The 15956-nt window shown below is 69.4% G+C and overlaps 1 protein-coding gene across 1 annotated transcript; it reads left to right on the top strand.

The window, feature by feature from the left end:
• Positions 1-1492: 1492 nt before the first annotated feature.
• MAP3K12 (mitogen-activated protein kinase kinase kinase 12) lies at positions 1493-15158 on the top strand. Its single transcript, XM_033083337.2, has 13 exons — positions 1493-1855; positions 3368-3551; positions 4685-4876; positions 7867-8025; positions 8244-8402; positions 10569-10677; positions 10818-10927; positions 11564-11680; positions 12536-12673; positions 13207-13645; positions 13817-13887; positions 13983-14235; positions 15031-15158. The coding sequence occupies exons 1-13, from the start codon at positions 1528-1530 to the stop codon at positions 15121-15123; spliced, it is 2352 nt and encodes a 783-aa protein (XP_032939228.1). The 5' UTR covers positions 1493-1527; the 3' UTR covers positions 15124-15158.
• Positions 15159-15956: the final 798 nt, after the last annotated feature.

Raw genomic sequence — 15956 nt, 5'->3', positions numbered from 1 at the left:
CAGTTTCCCTGGGGGAGGGGAGGGGGGGGGGGGGAGGCTCCGTCCCGCGATGACGTCACCGCGTGACGTGATGCCACCACGGGGGGACACGCGCGACACCTGGCGGGGCGGGGTCGTGTCCCCCCTCCCCCGCGGGTCCCTCGGGGTGACGTTCAGCCCCTCCCCCCACCCCCGCCGCCCCCGTGACTCAACCCCCCCCCCCAATTTTAGTGATGACATCATCGCCGGCCGCGCTGTTGCCATGGCAACTGTCCCCCCCCCCCCCCCCCCGGTCCCCTCTCGGGACCCCTCGTGCCTCAGTTTACCCCGAGGCGGTGGCGCGGGCCCGGGGGTGACCCGGGGGTGACACCCGGGGGGGCACACGGGGGGAGAGGGCGCGGGGGGGGGCGCGGGCGAGTTTGGGGGGTCACGGGCGAGTCTGGGGGGGGTCACGGGCGAGTTTGGGGGTCCCGGGCGAGTCTGGGGGGGTCACGGGGCGAGTTTTGGGGGGGTCACGGGCGAGTTTGGGGGGGGTCACGGGCGAGTTTGGGGGTCACGGGCGAGTCTGGGGGTCACGGGCGAGTCTGGGGGTCACGGGCGAGTCTGGGGGTCCCGTGGCTCCGGGGGGCTCGCAGCTCCGTGCCCGGGGAGCCCGGGGGTCCTGGGGGGGCTCACAGGTGTGGGAAGGGGCTCGTCCCCAATTCCGGGGTGCCCGAGGGCCGCTGGCCCCTCTGACTGACCGCTCGCCCCTCTGACTGACCCCTCGCCCCTCTGACTGACCGCTGGCCCCTCTGACTGACCGCCCGCCCCTCCGACTGACCGCTCGCCCCTCTGACTGACCGCCCGCCCCGCTGACCACTCGCCCCTGTGACTGACCGCTCGCCCCTGTGACTGACCGCTCACCCCTCTGACTGACCGCTCGCCCCTCTGACTGACCGCTGGCCCCTCTGACTGACCGCTCGCCCCTCTGACTGACCGCTGGCCCCTCTGACTGACCACCCGCCCCTCTGACTGACCGCTCGCCCCTCTGACTGACCGCTGGCCCTCTGACTGACCGCTCGCCCCTCTGACTGACCGCTGGCCCCTCTGACTGACCGCTCGCCCCCCGCGCTGACCGCTCGCCCCTCTGACTGACCGCTCGCCCCTCCCCGCTGACCGCTCGCCCCTCTGACTGACCGCTGGCCCCTCTGACTGACCGCTCGCCCCTCTGACTGACCGCTCACCCCTCTGACTGACCACTGGCCCCTCTGACTGGCCGCTCGCCCCTCTGACTGACCGCCCGCCCCTCTGACTGACCGCTCGTCCCTCTGACTGACCGCCCGCCCCTCTGACTGACCGCTCGTCCCTCTGACTGGCCGCTCGCCCCTCTGACTGACTGCTCGCCCCTCTGGCCACTCGCCCACCCCGCTGACCGCCCGCTCCGCTGACCGCTGGCCCCCCCCGGTGGCCGCTGGCCCTTCCGACTGACCGCTCGCCCCTCCGACTGACCGCTGGCCCCTGTGACTGACCACTCGCCCCTCCGCTGACCGCTCGCCCCCAGGCCCGGCCATGGCCTGCCTGCACGAGACCCGCACCCCGTCGCCGTCGCTGGCGCTGCCGTCGGACGGGACCCCCGAGCAGGAGCTGACCCCCACGCAGTGCGTCCTGCGCGATGTGCTGCCCGCCCCCAGCGCGCCCCCCGAGGCCTGGCCCCGCCGGGGGGGTCCCCGGCCCCCCGAGCTCGGCCCCGAGGCCGCGGGGCCGCTGGCCGCCGATGCTGCCCACCTGCGCTGCCAGGCCGGGGGCGGGTTCCTGGAGGGGCTCTTCGGCTGCCTCAAGCCCGTGTGGACCATGATCGGGAAAGCGTACGCGGCCGAGCACAAACACCCGCCCGAGGGTGAGCGCCACCGGAACGGGACGGGACCGGGGGACGGGATGGGGACAGGGGGACGGGGACAGGGCAAGGGAGACAGGGACAGGGGGAAGGGGATGGAGATGGGGACAGGGGACAGAGGGGACAGGGATGGGGACGGGGATGGGGACAGGGACAGGGGGACAGGGGGACGGGGACGGGAACAGAGGGACGGGGACGAGGACGGGGACAGGGAAAGGGGAACGGGGATGGAGATGGGGACAAGGGGACAGGGGGACGGGGACAGGGGGACGGGGGGACGGGGGATGGGGACAAGGGACAGGGGGACGGGGACAGGGGGAATGGGACAGGGACAGGGACAGGGGAACGGGGATGGGGACAAGGGGACGAGGACAGAGGGGACAGGGGACAGGGACAGGGGGACGGGGACAGGGATGGGGGGATGGGGACAGGGACAGAGGGACAGGGGGACAGGGGGACGGGGGAACGGAGACAGGGACAGGGGGACGGGGATGGGGACAGGGACAGGGGGCAAGGGAACAGGGGGGTGGAGACAGGGCAAGGGGGACGGGGGACGGGGGACGGGGACGGGGGAACGGGGACAAGGACAGGGATAGGGGGACAGGGATAGGGGGGGTCAGGGAGAGACTGGGGTGAAGGAGGAGGAGAATGGGGTCAAGGGGGTTCAAAGGAGGGTCCAAGGGGGCAAAAGAAGGGGGTGAAGGGGACAAAGGAGGGGCGTGGGTGTGTGGGTGCCATGGCTGTGGGTGCTCCGTGGGATGGGGGTGCCCTGGGGGTGCTGGGGGGGTCGGTGCCATGGCCGGGGTCCTGAGGGGTGTTTGGGGGTCCTGGGGGGGGGTCGGTGCCGTGTTTAGGGGTCCCTGCGGGGTCGGTGCCGTGTTTAGGGGTCCCTGTGGGGTCGGTGCCGTGTTTGGGGGTCCCTGCGGGGTCGGTGCCGTGTTTAGGGGTCCCTGTGGGGTCCTGAGGGGTGTTTGGGGGTACTGGGGGGGTCGGTGCCGTGTTTGGGGGTCCTGCAGGGTCCTGAGGGGTTTTTGGGGCCCCTGCGGGGTCGGTGCCATGGCTGGGGGTCCTGGGGGGTCCTGAGGGGTGTTTGGGGGTGCTGTGGGGGTCGGTGCCGTGTTTGGGGGTCCCTGTGGGGTCGGTGCCGTGTTTGGGGGTCCCTGTGGGGTCGGTGCCGTGTTTGGGGGTCCTGCAGGGTCCTGCGGGGTGTTTGGGGGTCCCTGTGGGGTCGGTGCCGTGTTTGGGGTCCCTGCGGGGTCGGTGCCGTGTTTGGGGGTCCTGCAGGGTCCTGAGGGGTGTTTGGGGGTCCCGGGGGGGTCGGTGCCGTGTTTGGGGGGTCCCTGTGGGGTCGGTGCCGTGTTTGGGGGTCCCGGGGGGGTCGGTGCCGTGTTTGGGGGTCTCTGTGGGGTCCTGAGGGGTGTTTGGGGGTGCTGTGGGGGTCGGTGCCGTGTTTGGGGGTCCTGCAGGGTCCTGAGGGGTTTTTGGGGCCCCGCTGGCACGGGCGCGGTGCCGCAGACCCCTGGGAGGTGCCGTTCGAGGAGATCCTGGACCTGCAGTGGGTGGGCAGCGGGGCGCAGGGCGCCGTGTTCCTGGGCCGCTTCCACGGCGAGGAGGTGGCCGTGAAGAAGGTGCGGGACCTGAAGGAGACCGACATCAAACACCTGCGCAAGCTCAAGCACCCCAACATCATCACCTTCAAGTGAGCGGGGGCTGCCGGCGCCGGCGGGGACACGGGGACAGTGGGGACACGGGGACAGTGGGGACATGGGGACAGTGGGGACATGGGGACACTGCGGGCATGGGGACACCATGGTCACGGGGACAGTGCGGGCATGGGGACACCATGGTCACGGGGACAGTGCGGGCATGGGGACAGTGCAGGCAGGGGGACACCGTGGGCATGGGGACACCCCAGACACGGGGACACCGCGGGCATGGGGACACCATGGACACGGGGACACCGCGGGCATGGGGACACCCCGGACACGGGGACACCGCGGGCATGGGGACACTGCGGACATGGGGACAGTGCGGACATGGGGAAAGTGGGGACACGGGGACACCGCGGGCATGGGGACAGTGTGGACACGGGGACAGTGCGGGCATGGGGACACTGCGGACACAGGGACAGTGCAGGCATGGGGACAGTGCAGGCATGGGGACACCACGGACACGGGGACATCATGGGCATGGGGACACTGCGGACATGGGGACAGTGCAGGCATGGGGACACTGCGGACATGGGGACACCATGGACATGGGGACACCACGGACACAGGGACACCATGGACATGGGGACAGTGCGGACATGGGGACACTGTGGACACGGGGACAGTGCGGACATAGGGCATGGGCATGGAGCATGAAGCATGCTGGAACACGGACACAGCATGGGGATGGACATGGCATGGACACGGCATGGACACGGCATGGACATGGCATGTGCATGGAATGGAGACAGCATGGACATGGCATAGACATGGCATGGACACAGCATGAACATGGAATGTGCATGGAATGGACACAGCATGGCCACAGCATGGACACAGCATGGACACAGCATGGACATGGCATGGACATGGAATGTTCATGGAATGGAGACAGCATGGGCACGGTATGGACATGGAGGGGACATGGCCAGAGGGGTCACGGACACGGCCACAGAGGTCACGGACACGGTCACAGGGTCACGGACACGGCACGGGCAAGGCGACCCCAGCATGGCTCGGCCAAGGCCGCAGGACACCGCGGGCTCGGTGTGTCCTGGACGGAGCGGTGGCTCCGGTGGCCGCGGTGTCCCCGGCGGGCGCTGAGGCCGCGCTGTGCCCGCAGGGGCGTGTGCACCCAGGCCCCCTGTTACTGCATCATCATGGAGTTCTGCGCCCAGGGCCAGCTGTACGAGGTGCTGCGCGCCGGCCGCAAGGTCACCCCGTCCCTGCTGGTGGACTGGTCCATGGGCATCGCCGGCGGCATGAACTACCTGCACCTGCACAAGATCATCCACCGCGACCTCAAATCGCCCAAGTGAGCGGGGACGGGGACGGGGACAGGGACGGGACGGGGACGGGGACGGGGACGGGGACGGGGACGGGGACGGGGACGGGGACGGGGACGGGGACGGGACGGGGCGGGGGACGGGGACGGGGACGGGGACGGGGACGGGGACAGGGACGGGGACGGGACGGGGATGGGGACGGGGACAGGGACGGGACGGGGACGGGACGGCGACGGGGACCGGGACGGGGAGGGGGCTGCCGGGGGCGCTCGGGGCAGGCGCCGGGCCGGGACCGCAGCAGGGCCGTGTCCCCTGTGCTGTGCCCTGGGCTGTGTCCTGTCCTGTGTCACCGTGGCAGTGCCGTGTCCCCTGTGCTGTGTCCTGTGTCACCATGGCAGTGCCGTGTCCCCTGTGCTGTCCCCTGTGCTGTGCCCTGGGCTGTGTCCTGTCCTGTGTCACCGTGGCAGTGCCGTGTCCCCTGTGCTGTCCCCTGTGCTGTGCCCTGTCCTGTGTCACTGCGGCAGTGCCGTGTCCCCTGTGCTGTGCCCTGAGCTGTGTCCCCTGTGCTGTCCCCTGTCCTGTGTCCCCTGTGCTGTGCCCTGAGCTGTGTCCCCTGAGCTGTGCTGTGCCCTGAGCTGTGTCACCGTGGCAGTGCCGTGTGCCCTGTGCTGTGCCCTGTGTCACTGTGACAGTGCCGTGTGCCCTGTGCTGTGCCCTGTGCTGTGCCCTGTGCTGTCCCCTGTGCTGTGCCCTGGGCTGTGTCACCGTGGCAGTGCCGTGTGCCCTGTGCTGTGCCCTGTGTCACTGTGACAGTGCCGTGTCCCCTGTGCTGTGTCCCCTGTGCTGTCCCCTGAGCTGTGCCCTGTGCTGTGCCCTGGGCTGTGTCACTGTGCAGTGCCGTGTCCCCTGTGCTGTCCCCTGTGCTGTGCCCTGTCCTGTGTCACTGTGGCAGTGCCCTGGGCTGTGTCACCGTGGCAGTGCCGTGCTCGTGCTGGTGGCCAAGCCATGCTCGTGGTGGCACCGTCCCCTCCACAGGAGCGCACTGGTGGCACTGCATGTCCAAGGCAGGGCCATGCCATGGTGGCGTTGTGCCCATGGCACTGCCACGTCCATTTGGGAATCGCTTCCGTGCTGGTGCCACGTCCGTGGTGGTGTCCTTTGTTGGAACCATGGCCGTGTCAGTGTCCCATGACTGTGTCAGCGTCCCTTGGCAGTGCCATGGCCGTGTCAGTGTCCCTTGGCCGTGTCAGTGTCCCAGGGCTGTGTCAGTGTCCCATGGCTGTGTCAGTGTCCCATGGCCGTGTCAGTGTCCCATGGCTGTGTCAGTGTCCCATGGCCGTGTCAGTGTCCCATGGCTGTGTCAGTGTCCCAGGGCAGTGCCATGGTTGTGTCAGTGTCCCTTGGCTGTCCCATGGCTGTGTCAGTGTCCCTTGGCTGTGCCATGGCCATGGTGACATTGCCCCGTGTTGCTGCTGTCCCACACTGGTGCCGTGTCCGTGCTGCCCCCTGCCCTGTCCATGTCAGTGCTGTCCCCTTGTCCCTGTTGTCCCTGTCCCTGTTGTCCCTGTCCCCGGCTTGCTGTGACCCGGTGGTGCTTGCAGCAGTTGCATGCCTGCAGTGCTGCCGTGCCCGTGTCTTTGCTGTATCATTGGTGTCATTGCCGTGTCATTCATGTCACTGCCGTGTCTTTGCCGTCACTGCTGTGTCTTTGCCGTGTCATTCCCGTGTCACTGTCGTGTCATTGGTGTCACTGTCGTGTCACTGGTGTCACTGCCATGTCTTTGGTGTCACTGCCGTGTCTTTGGTGTCATTGCCATGTCACTGGTGTCACTGCCATGTCTTTGGTGTCACTGCCATGTCTTTGGTGTCACTGCCGCGTCACCGGTGTCACTGCCGTGTCTTTGGTGTCACTGCCGTGTCTTTGCCGTGTCACTGGCGTCACTGCCGTGTCACTGCCGTGTCTTTGGTGTCACTGCCATGTCTTTGGTGTCACTGCCGTGTCACTGCCGTGTCACTGGTGTCACTGCCATGTCATTGGTGTCACTGCCGTGTCATTGCCATGTCTTTGGTGTCACTGCCATGTCATTGGTGTCACTGCCGTGTCACTGCCGTGTCACTGGTGTCACTGCCGTGTCTTTGGTGTCACTGCCATGTCATTGGTGTCACTGCCGCGTCACTGCCATGTCTTTGGTGTCACTGCTGTGTCTTTGCCGTGTCATTGCCATGTCATTCATGTCACTGCCATGTCATTGGTGTCACTGCCATGTCTTTGGTGTCACTGCCGCGTCACTACCGTGTCTTTGGTGTCACTGCCGTGTCACTGCCATGTCATTGGTGTCACTGCCATGTCTTTGCCGTGTCACTGCCGTGTCACTGCCGTGTCTTTGATGTCACTGCCGTGTCACTGCCATGTCTTTGCCGTGTCACTGGTGTCACTGCCATGTCTTTGCCGTGTCACTGGTGTCACTGCCGTGTCACTGGTGTCACTGCCGTGTCATTGGTGTCACTGCCGTGTCTTTGGTGTCACTGCCGTGTCACTGCTGTGTCACTGCCATGTCTTTGGTGTCACTGTCGTGTCATTGGTGTCACTGCCGTGTCACTGCCGTGTCTTTGGTGTCACTGTTGCGTCACTGGTGTCACTGCCATGTCATTGGTGTCACTGCCGCGTCACTGCCGTGTCTTTGCCGTGTCACTGGTGTCACTGCCGTGTCTTTGGTGTCACTGCCGTGTCTTTGCCGTGTCACTGGTGTCACTGCCGTGTCTTTGGTGTCACTGCCGTGTCTTTGCCGTGTCACTGGTGTCACTGCCGTGTCACTGGTGTCACTGCCGTGTCTTTGCCGTGTCACTGCCATGTCTTTGCCGTGTCACTGTCGTGTCTTTGGTGTCACTGCCGTGTCACTGCCGTGTCACTGGCGTCACTGCCGTGTCACTGCCATGTCATTGGTGTCACTGCCGTGTCACTGCCGCGTCACTGGCGTCACTGCCGTGCCCTGGCGTGGCGCTGAGCGCGTGTCCCCAGCATGCTCATCACCTACGACGACGTGGTGAAGATCTCGGACTTCGGCACCTCCAAGGAGCTCATCGACAAGAGCACCAAGATGTCGTTCGCCGGCACCGTGGCCTGGATGGCGCCCGAGGTCATCCGCAACGAGCCCGTGTCCGAGAAGGTGGACATCTGGTGAGGCTGCAGGACATCGGGGACAGCTGTGGTGGCACTGGGGACACGGCAGGGGCAGGCAGTGGGGACAGGAGGCGTTGTGGGGGGGCACCAGAGATCAGATAATGGGGATACTGGGGATACTGGGAGTGACACTGCAGGGCCAGGGGACACTGGGGACACCAGAGCGGGTGGCAGTGAGGGGACAGCAGGGTGACAAGGGCCGTGGGTGCCCGCAGGTCCTTCGGGGTGGTGCTGTGGGAGCTGCTGACGGGCGAGATCCCCTACAAGGACGTGGACTCCTCGGCCATAATCTGGGGCGTGGGCAGCAACAGCCTCCACCTGCCCGTGCCCTCCAGCTGCCCCGACGGCTTCAAGGTGCTGCTGCGCCAGTGCTGGTGAGTGCCCGGGGACACTGGGGACACCCTGGGGACACCTGGGGACACTCTGAGAGCGGGACACCCTGGGGACACACCTGTGACCACAGACAGGGCCGTGGGGCCAGCACGAGGGACCGTGGGCAGGGCAGGGGGGTCCCCTGGCCCGTGTGTCCTGTGCACCCTTCCTGCCACTGCTCCCCAAAACCTTCGGGACACCCCAGCACCCCCAGGACCCCCCAGGACTCCCCCAGGACTCCCCCAGGACTCCCCCAGACCCCCCAGGACTCCCCCAGGACTCCCTAGACCCCCCAGGACCCCCCAGCACCCCCAGGACTCCCCCAGACCCCCCAGGACTCCCCCAGCACCCCCAGGACTCCCCCAGACCCCCCAGGACTCCCCCAGACCCCTCAGGACACCCCAGACCCCCCAGGACCCCCAGGACCCCCCAGACCCCCCAGGACTCCCCCAGACCCCCCAGGACTCCCAGGACCCCCAGGACCCCCCAGCACCCCCAGACCTCCCAGGACCCCCCAGGACTTCCCCAGACCCCCCAGACCCCCCAGGATCCCCCAGGACCCCCCCAGCACCCCCAGAACTCCCCCAGACCCCCCAGGACCCCCCCAGCACCCCCCAGGACTCCCCCAGACCCCCCAGGATCCCCAGCACCCCCAGGACACCCCAGGACACCCCCAGACCCCCCAGGACCCCCCAGGACCCCCCAGGACTCCCCCAGAACTCCCCCAGACCCCCCAGGACTCCCCCAGCACCCCAGGACTCCCCCAGACCCCCCAGCACCCCCAGAACTCCCCCAGACCCCTCAGGACACTCCAGATCCCCCAGGACACCCCAGGACACCCCCAGACCCCCCAGGACACCCCCAGACCCCCCAGGACTCCCCAGCACCCCCAGCACCCCCAGAACTCCCCCAGACCCCCCAGGACACCCCAGGACTCCCCCAGACCCCCCAGGACCCCCCCAGACCCCCCAGCACTCCCCCAGGACCCCCCAGGACACCCCAGGACCCCCCAGGACCCCCCCAGAACTCCCCCAGCACCCCCAGGAATCCCCCAGACCCCCCCAGACCCCCCAGAACCCCCCCAGACCCCCCAGGACTCCCCCAGACCACCCAGCACCCCCCGAACTCCCCCAGGACTCCCCCAGACCCCCCAGGACTCCCCCAAGACCCCCCAGGACCCCCCCAGGACCCCCAGGACTCCCCCAGACCCCCCAGGACTCCCCCAGACCCCCCAGGACACCCCCAGGAATCCCCAGCACCCCCAGGACCCCCCCAGCACCCCCAGGACTCCCCCAGGACACCCCAGCACCCCCAGACCCCCCAGGACTCCCCAGCACCCCCAGACCCCCTAGCACCCCCAGAACTCCCCCAGCACCCCCAGGACACCCCAGGACTCCCCCAGGACTCCCTCAGCACCCCCAGGACCCCCCCAGACCCCCCAGGACCCTCCAGCACCCCCCCAGACCCCCCAGGACCCCCCCAGCACCCCCAGGACTCCCCCAGACCCCCCCAGACCCCCCAGGACTCCCCCAGGACCCCCCAGCACCCCCAGGACTCTCCAGGACTCCCCCAGACCCCCCAGCACCCCCAGAACTCCCCGAGACCCCCCAGGACCCCCCCAGACCCCCCAGGACTCCCCAGACCCCCCAGGACTCCCCCAGACCCCCCAGCACCCCCAGAACTCCCCCAGACCCCCCAGCACCCCCAGGACCCCCCAGGACTCCCCCAGCACCCCCAGACACCCCCAGACCCCCCAGGACTCCCCCAGACCCCCCAGCACTCCCCCAGACGCCCCAGGACACCCCAGGACTCCCCCAGACCCCCAAGCACCCCCAGGACTCCCCCAGACCCCCCAGGACCCCCCCACACCCCTCAGCACTCCCCAGACCCCCCAGGACCCCCCAGAACTCCCCCAGCACCCCAGGACTCCCCCAGACCCCCCAGAACCCCCCAGCACCCCCAGGACCCCCCAGCACCCCCAGCACCCCCAGGACTCCCCCAGACCCCCCAGAACCCCCCAGCACCCCCAGACCCCCCAGCACCCCCAGGACCCCCCAGGACCCCCAGGACCCTACAGGACCCCCCAGGACTCCCCCAGACCCCTCAGGATCCCCCCAGACCCCCCCCCAGCCCCCCCAGCCCCCCTCAGGGCCGTGTCCTCCCCCCAGGAACAGCAAGCCCCGGAACCGGCCGTCCTTCCGCCAGATCCTGCTGCACCTGGACATCGCCTCGGCCGACGTGCTGTCCACCCCGCAGGAGACCTACTTCAAATCCCAGGTACCCCCGCCCAGCGCCCCCAGCGCCCCCCGCGCCCCCAGCCCCACAGCGCCCCCAGCCCCACAGCCCAGCACCCGCGGTGTCCGGAGCTGGACAGCTGGACAGCGGCGGGGCAGTGACCGCGCTGTCCCCGCGCCCAGGCCGAGTGGCGGGAGGAGGTGAAGCTGCACTTCGAGAAGATCAAATCGGAGGGGACGTGTCTGCACCGGCTGGAGGAGGAGCTGATCAACCGGCGGCGCGAGGAGCTGCGGTGGGGACACTGGGGGCACTGGGAGCACTGGGAGCACTGGGAGCACTGGGAAGGGCTGGGGGGGGCACTGGGAGCACTGGGAGCACTGGGAAGGGCTGGGGCGGGGGGCACTGGGAGCACTGGGGGCACTGGGAGCACTGGGAAGGGCTGGGGGGGGCACTGGGAGCACTGGGAGCACTGGGAAGGGCTGGGGGGGGGCACTGGGAGCACTGGGAGCACTGGGAGCACTGGGAAGGGTTGGGGGGGGCACTGGGAGCACTGGGAAGGGCTGGGGGGGGGGCACTGGGGGCACTGGGAGCACTGGGAAGGGCTGGGGGGGGCACTGGGAGCACTGGGAAGGGCTGGGGGGGGCACTGGGAGCACTGGGAGCACTGGGAAGGGCTGGGGGGGGGGGCACTGGGAGCACTGGGAGCACTGGGAAGGGTTGGGGGGGGGCACTGGGAGCACTGGGAAGGGCTGGGGGGGGCACTGGGAGCACTGGGAAGGGCTGGGGGGCCGTGAGATCCCTGTCCCCGCTGTCCCCGCTGTCCCCGCTGTCCCCGCTGTCCCCGCTGTCCCCGGTGTCCCCGCTGTCCCCGCTGTCCCCGCTGTCCCCGCTGTCCCCGCGCCGTGTCCTGACGCCACGCGTGTCCCCAGGCACGCGCTGGACATCCGGGAGCACTACGAGCGCAAACTGGAGCGAGCCAACAACCTGTACATGGAGCTGAGCGCGCTCATGCTGCAGCTGGAGCTCAAGGAGAAGGAGCTGCTCAGGTGGGTGGGCAGCGCGCCCAGAAACACCCCCAAAACACCCCGAAAACACCCCCAAAACACCCCAGAAACACCCCCAGAAACACCCCAAAAACACCCAAAAAACACCCCAGAAAAACCCCCAGCACCATCCCAAAAACACCCCAGAAACACCCCAGAAACACCCCAAAAACACCCCAAAAATACCCCAAAACCACCCCTAAACAGCATCCCCAAAAACAACCCGAAAACCCCCGTGCCCATCCCACGGTCACTCCTGGTCGCGGTCAGCCTTTTGTCCATTCCGTGGTCACCCCGTGGTCACTCCCCGGGCCGTGGCCGTTCCCCCCCGGTCCGTGGCCGCTCCCCAGACCCCGCTGGCCGCGGTCAGCCCTTTGTCCACTCCATGGTTGCCCCGTGGTCACTCTCCCGGGCCGTGGCCGCTCCCCAGACCCCGCTGGCCGCTCCCCCCCATCCGTGGTCACTCCCCGGTCCGTGGTCACTCCCCGGTCCGTGGCCGCTCCCCCCCGGCCGTGGCCGCTCCCCGGACCCCGCTGGCCGCGGTCAGCCCTTTGTCCATTCCGTGGTCACCCCCTGGTCACTCCCCGGGCCGTGGCCGCTCTCCCCCGGTCCATGGTCACTCCCCGGACCCCGCTGGCCGCGGTCAGCCCTTTGTCCACTCCATGGTCACCCCGTGGTCACTCCCCGGGCCGTGGCCGTTCCCCCCCGGCCGTGGTCACTCCCCAGACCCCGCTGGCCGCGGTCAGCCCTTTGTCCATTCCGTGGTCACCCCGTGGCCGCTCCCCCCCGGTCCGTGGTCACTCCCCGGACCCGCTGGCCGCGGGCAGGGCTCGGGTGCCCACGCGTGGCCCGTGGCAGGCGGGAGCAGGCGCTGGAGAAGCGCTACCCCGGGCTCTTCAAGCCGCGGGTGCCGCGGGGGCTCCTGCACGGCAACGCCGTCGAGACCCTCATCAAGAAACGCAACGTGCCCCAAAAACTCTCGCCCCACGGCAAGCGGTGAGCGGGGCTGGGGTCCCTCGGGGGCTCCGTGGGGTGGGAGATGGGGGGAATGGGGGTGCTGGGGGTTTGGGTTGAGGGGGGCTGGGTGTGGGGTGGTTTGGGGGTGTCGGCTCTTTGGGGAGGGGGGAGATGCTCTGGGTGTGCAGATGTCTGGGGGTCTGGATTTGGGGTGGTTTGGGGGGCTGGGTTGGGGGTCTCGGCTCTTTGGGGAGGGGGGAGATGCTCTGGGTGTGCAGATGTCTGGGGGTCTGGATGTGGGGTGGTTTGGGGGCGTGGGTTGGGGGTCTCGGCTCTTTGGGGCGGGGGGGAGATGCTCTGGGTGTGCAGATGTCTGGGGGTCGTTTAGGGGGCTGGGGGTGTCTGGATTCTCGGAGCAGGAAGTTTGGGGTCCTCGGGGGTGCTTTGGGGAGTTCTGGGGCTGCGGACGGGGGTGTCCCTTGGAGGGGAGGGGGTTTATTTGGGTATCCCAGGGCCCCGCCAGTGCCGGGACCCCCATCCACAGCCCCCCCCCTGTCCCTCCCCGTGTCCAGCCCCGACATCCTGAAGCCGGAGGTGCTGCTGCCCAAGCTGGACGCGGCCATGACGCAGGTGGCCCTGCCGGGCTGTCCCAAGGGCCCCCCGTCCCCCGGCCGCAGCCGCCGGGCCAAGGGTCGCCACCGCAAGGCGGGGCCCCGGGGGGGCTGCGGGGAGCCGGGCCCCGAGGCCGGGACCCCGCGGGGTCCCCCCGCCACCGCCGCCAGCCCCGACATCCTCGGGGGCACCCTGGAGGCCGCGGGTGCCCCCCCGGCCGCGGTACCTGATGTGGGACCCGAGGGGGCCGCGGGCAGCCCGGGGTCCCCCCCGCCGCAGCCCCCCACTCCCGGGGAGCCCGAACGGGAGAGCGGGGCCGGCCGGGGGGGGAAAGGGGGGGCCGGGCAGCACCTGACCCCCGCGGCTCTGCTGTACCGGGCGGCCGTCACCCGCGGGCAGGTGAGACCCCAGACCCGCCACCCTCTGGGGGGGTGGGCACGGTGGGAGGGGGTGGATTCCTCCCGGGGAGGGGGCGTCAGGAATCCCGAGGCGGGGCGGGGCGGGCCGGGACCGAGGGTCCTTCCCGCGGGGCACCGGGAGGACCCCGACCCCCGCTCGGTGTGTCCCCAGAAACGGGGGGTCTCGTCGGAGGAGGAGGAGGGCGAGGTGGACAGCGAGGTGGAGCTGCCGCTGCGGCAGAGGTGGGTGCGGCCCCGCCCGGGGGGACCCCGGGAGCGCTCCGGGGGTGTCCGGACCCCCCCGCGGCCTCACCCGAGCCCCCCTCGCCCCTCCCCAGGTGGCCCCCGGGGATGAGCAAGCGCCAGTCGCTGTCCACCTTCAGCTCCGAGAACTTCTCGGACGGCGACGGCGACGAGGGCCACACGAGCGAGCCCTCGCACAGCGCCACGCCCGACGTGGGCAGCACCAACACGGACGAGCGCCCCGATGACCGCTCCGAGGATCTGCTGTCGCAGGGCTCCGAGATCCCGCTGGACGCGGCGCCCCCCGAGGGGCCCGGCCGCCGGCACGGGGGGCTCAGCCCCACCAAGGTGATGAATCCCCCCCCACCCCGGGAGGGGCACTGAGGGGTGAGGGGGGGGTCCCGGGTGGGGTGGGCAGAGGGAAAGGGGTGTGTGAGCCCCCCGGGTGGGGTGGGCAGTGGGAAGGGGGGGGTCTGAGCCCCCCCGGGTGGGGTGGGCACAGGGAAAGGGGTGTCTGAGCCCCCGCAGACTGATACTCCTGGAATGGGGGGGGTCCTCTGAGCGCCCCCAGGTGGGGTTGGCAATGGGAAGGGATGGCAATGGGGAGGGGGTCCCCTGAGCCCCCCCGGGATGGTACTTGTGGGGTGGGGAGGGCTGTGAGGATGGCTGGGGTGTCCCACCTCCCATTTTTGTCCCCCCAGCTGGGGTTGGGGGGGTCTCTGAGCCCCCCAGGATGGCCGGGGTGTCCCAGCCCCCGTCTGTGTCCCCCCCAGGGGGTGTTGGGGGTTTCTGAGGGTGGCTGGGGTGTCCCACCCCTCATTTTTGTCCCCCGAGGTGGGGTTGGGGGTCTCTGCGCCCCCCAGGAGGGCCGGGTGTCCCACCCCCGTTGGGTTTGGGGGGGGTCTCTGAGCCCCCTGTCTCTGTCCCATCCCTGCTCGTGTCCCACCTCCCCGTTGGGTTTGGGGGTCTCTGAGCCCCCTGTCTCTGTCCCACCCCCCGTTCGTGTCCCACCCCCATTTTTGTCCCCCCGTTGGGTTTGGGGGTCTCTGAGCCCCCCGCTCGTGTCCCCCCGTTGGGTTTGGGGGTCTCTGAGCCCCCCAGCTGGGTTTGGGGGTCTCTGAGCCCCCCGCTCGTCCCCCCCAGGTCTCCGAGGACTCGGACTGTGACAGCGCAGAGCTCGACCACTCAGGCAGCGGCGAGGGCCCCCCCCGGCCCACGGCCCCCCCGGGCCTGTGACCTGCGCGCCCCCTCCCCACGCCCCCCCTGCACTCCCCCCACACTTGTACAGCCCCAAATATTTATATAAATATCTATTGCTCTCTACTCTGCTGCTCTTGGGGGGCTCGGGGTCCAAAGGGGGGGGACAGAGGGGGGGGCTGCCCCCCCAAATTCAGAGCGGGGATAATGGGGGGGGGGGGGAGTTGAGGGGGCTGAGCCCCCCCTCCCGTACTGGTGGCACTGGGACAGGGTTTGTGTCACCCCTGGGGACAGCAGAGGGAAACAAGAGCGGGTCTGGGGGGCAAAGACCCCCCCCAAAAATTCATCAGGGGGCTCAGAGCCCCCTCCCCATAGGGAATGGCAAATCCCAGTCCAGTGGGACCCGACTGGGGCGGACTGGGAGCACTGGGCTGGGTACTAAACACCGACTGGGAGCACTGGGCTGGGTCCCAGACACAGACTGGGCCGAACTGGGAGCACTGGGCTGGGTCGGCTCATCCCACTCCAGAGCTGAACTGGGAGCACTGGGCTGGGCCCCAAACACCGACTGGGCCAGACTGGGAGCACTGGGCTGGACTGGGAGCACTGGGCTGGGTACTAAACACCAACTGGGCCGGACTGGGAGCACTGGGCTGGGTCCCAGACACTGGCTGGGGTGGCTCATCCCGCTCCAGAGCCGAACTGGGAGCACTGGGCTGAACTGGGAGCACTGGGCTGAGCCCCAAACACCGACTGGGCCGGACTGGGAGCACTGGGCTGGGTCCCAGACACCGACTGGGCCGGACTGGGAGCACTGGGCTGGGTCCCAAACACTGGCTGGGGGAACTGGGAGCACTGGGCTGGGTACTAAA

The sequence above is a fragment of the Catharus ustulatus genome, chromosome 31 (assembly GCF_009819885.2).
Source record: "Catharus ustulatus isolate bCatUst1 chromosome 31, bCatUst1.pri.v2, whole genome shotgun sequence".
Taxonomy (NCBI): domain Eukaryota; kingdom Metazoa; phylum Chordata; class Aves; order Passeriformes; family Turdidae; genus Catharus; species Catharus ustulatus.
The sequence above is the reverse complement of the archived record's forward strand: the minus strand, read 5'-3'. Positions and strand labels throughout refer to the sequence as shown.

Bases quoted from the DNA above. Each gene is read 5' to 3' on its own strand.
- MAP3K12 (XM_033083337.2), top strand. From the start codon at position 1,528: ATGGCCTGCCTGCACGAGACCCGCACCCCGTCGCCGTCGCTGGCGCTG. The intron at 8,026-8,243 runs GTGAGGCTGCAG...GGGTGCCCGCAG, and splicing joins TCCGAGAAGGTGGACATCTG to GTCCTTCGGGGTGGTGCTGT. The intron at 10,928-11,563 runs GTGGGGACACTG...GCGTGTCCCCAG, and splicing joins CGGCGGCGCGAGGAGCTGCG to GCACGCGCTGGACATCCGGG.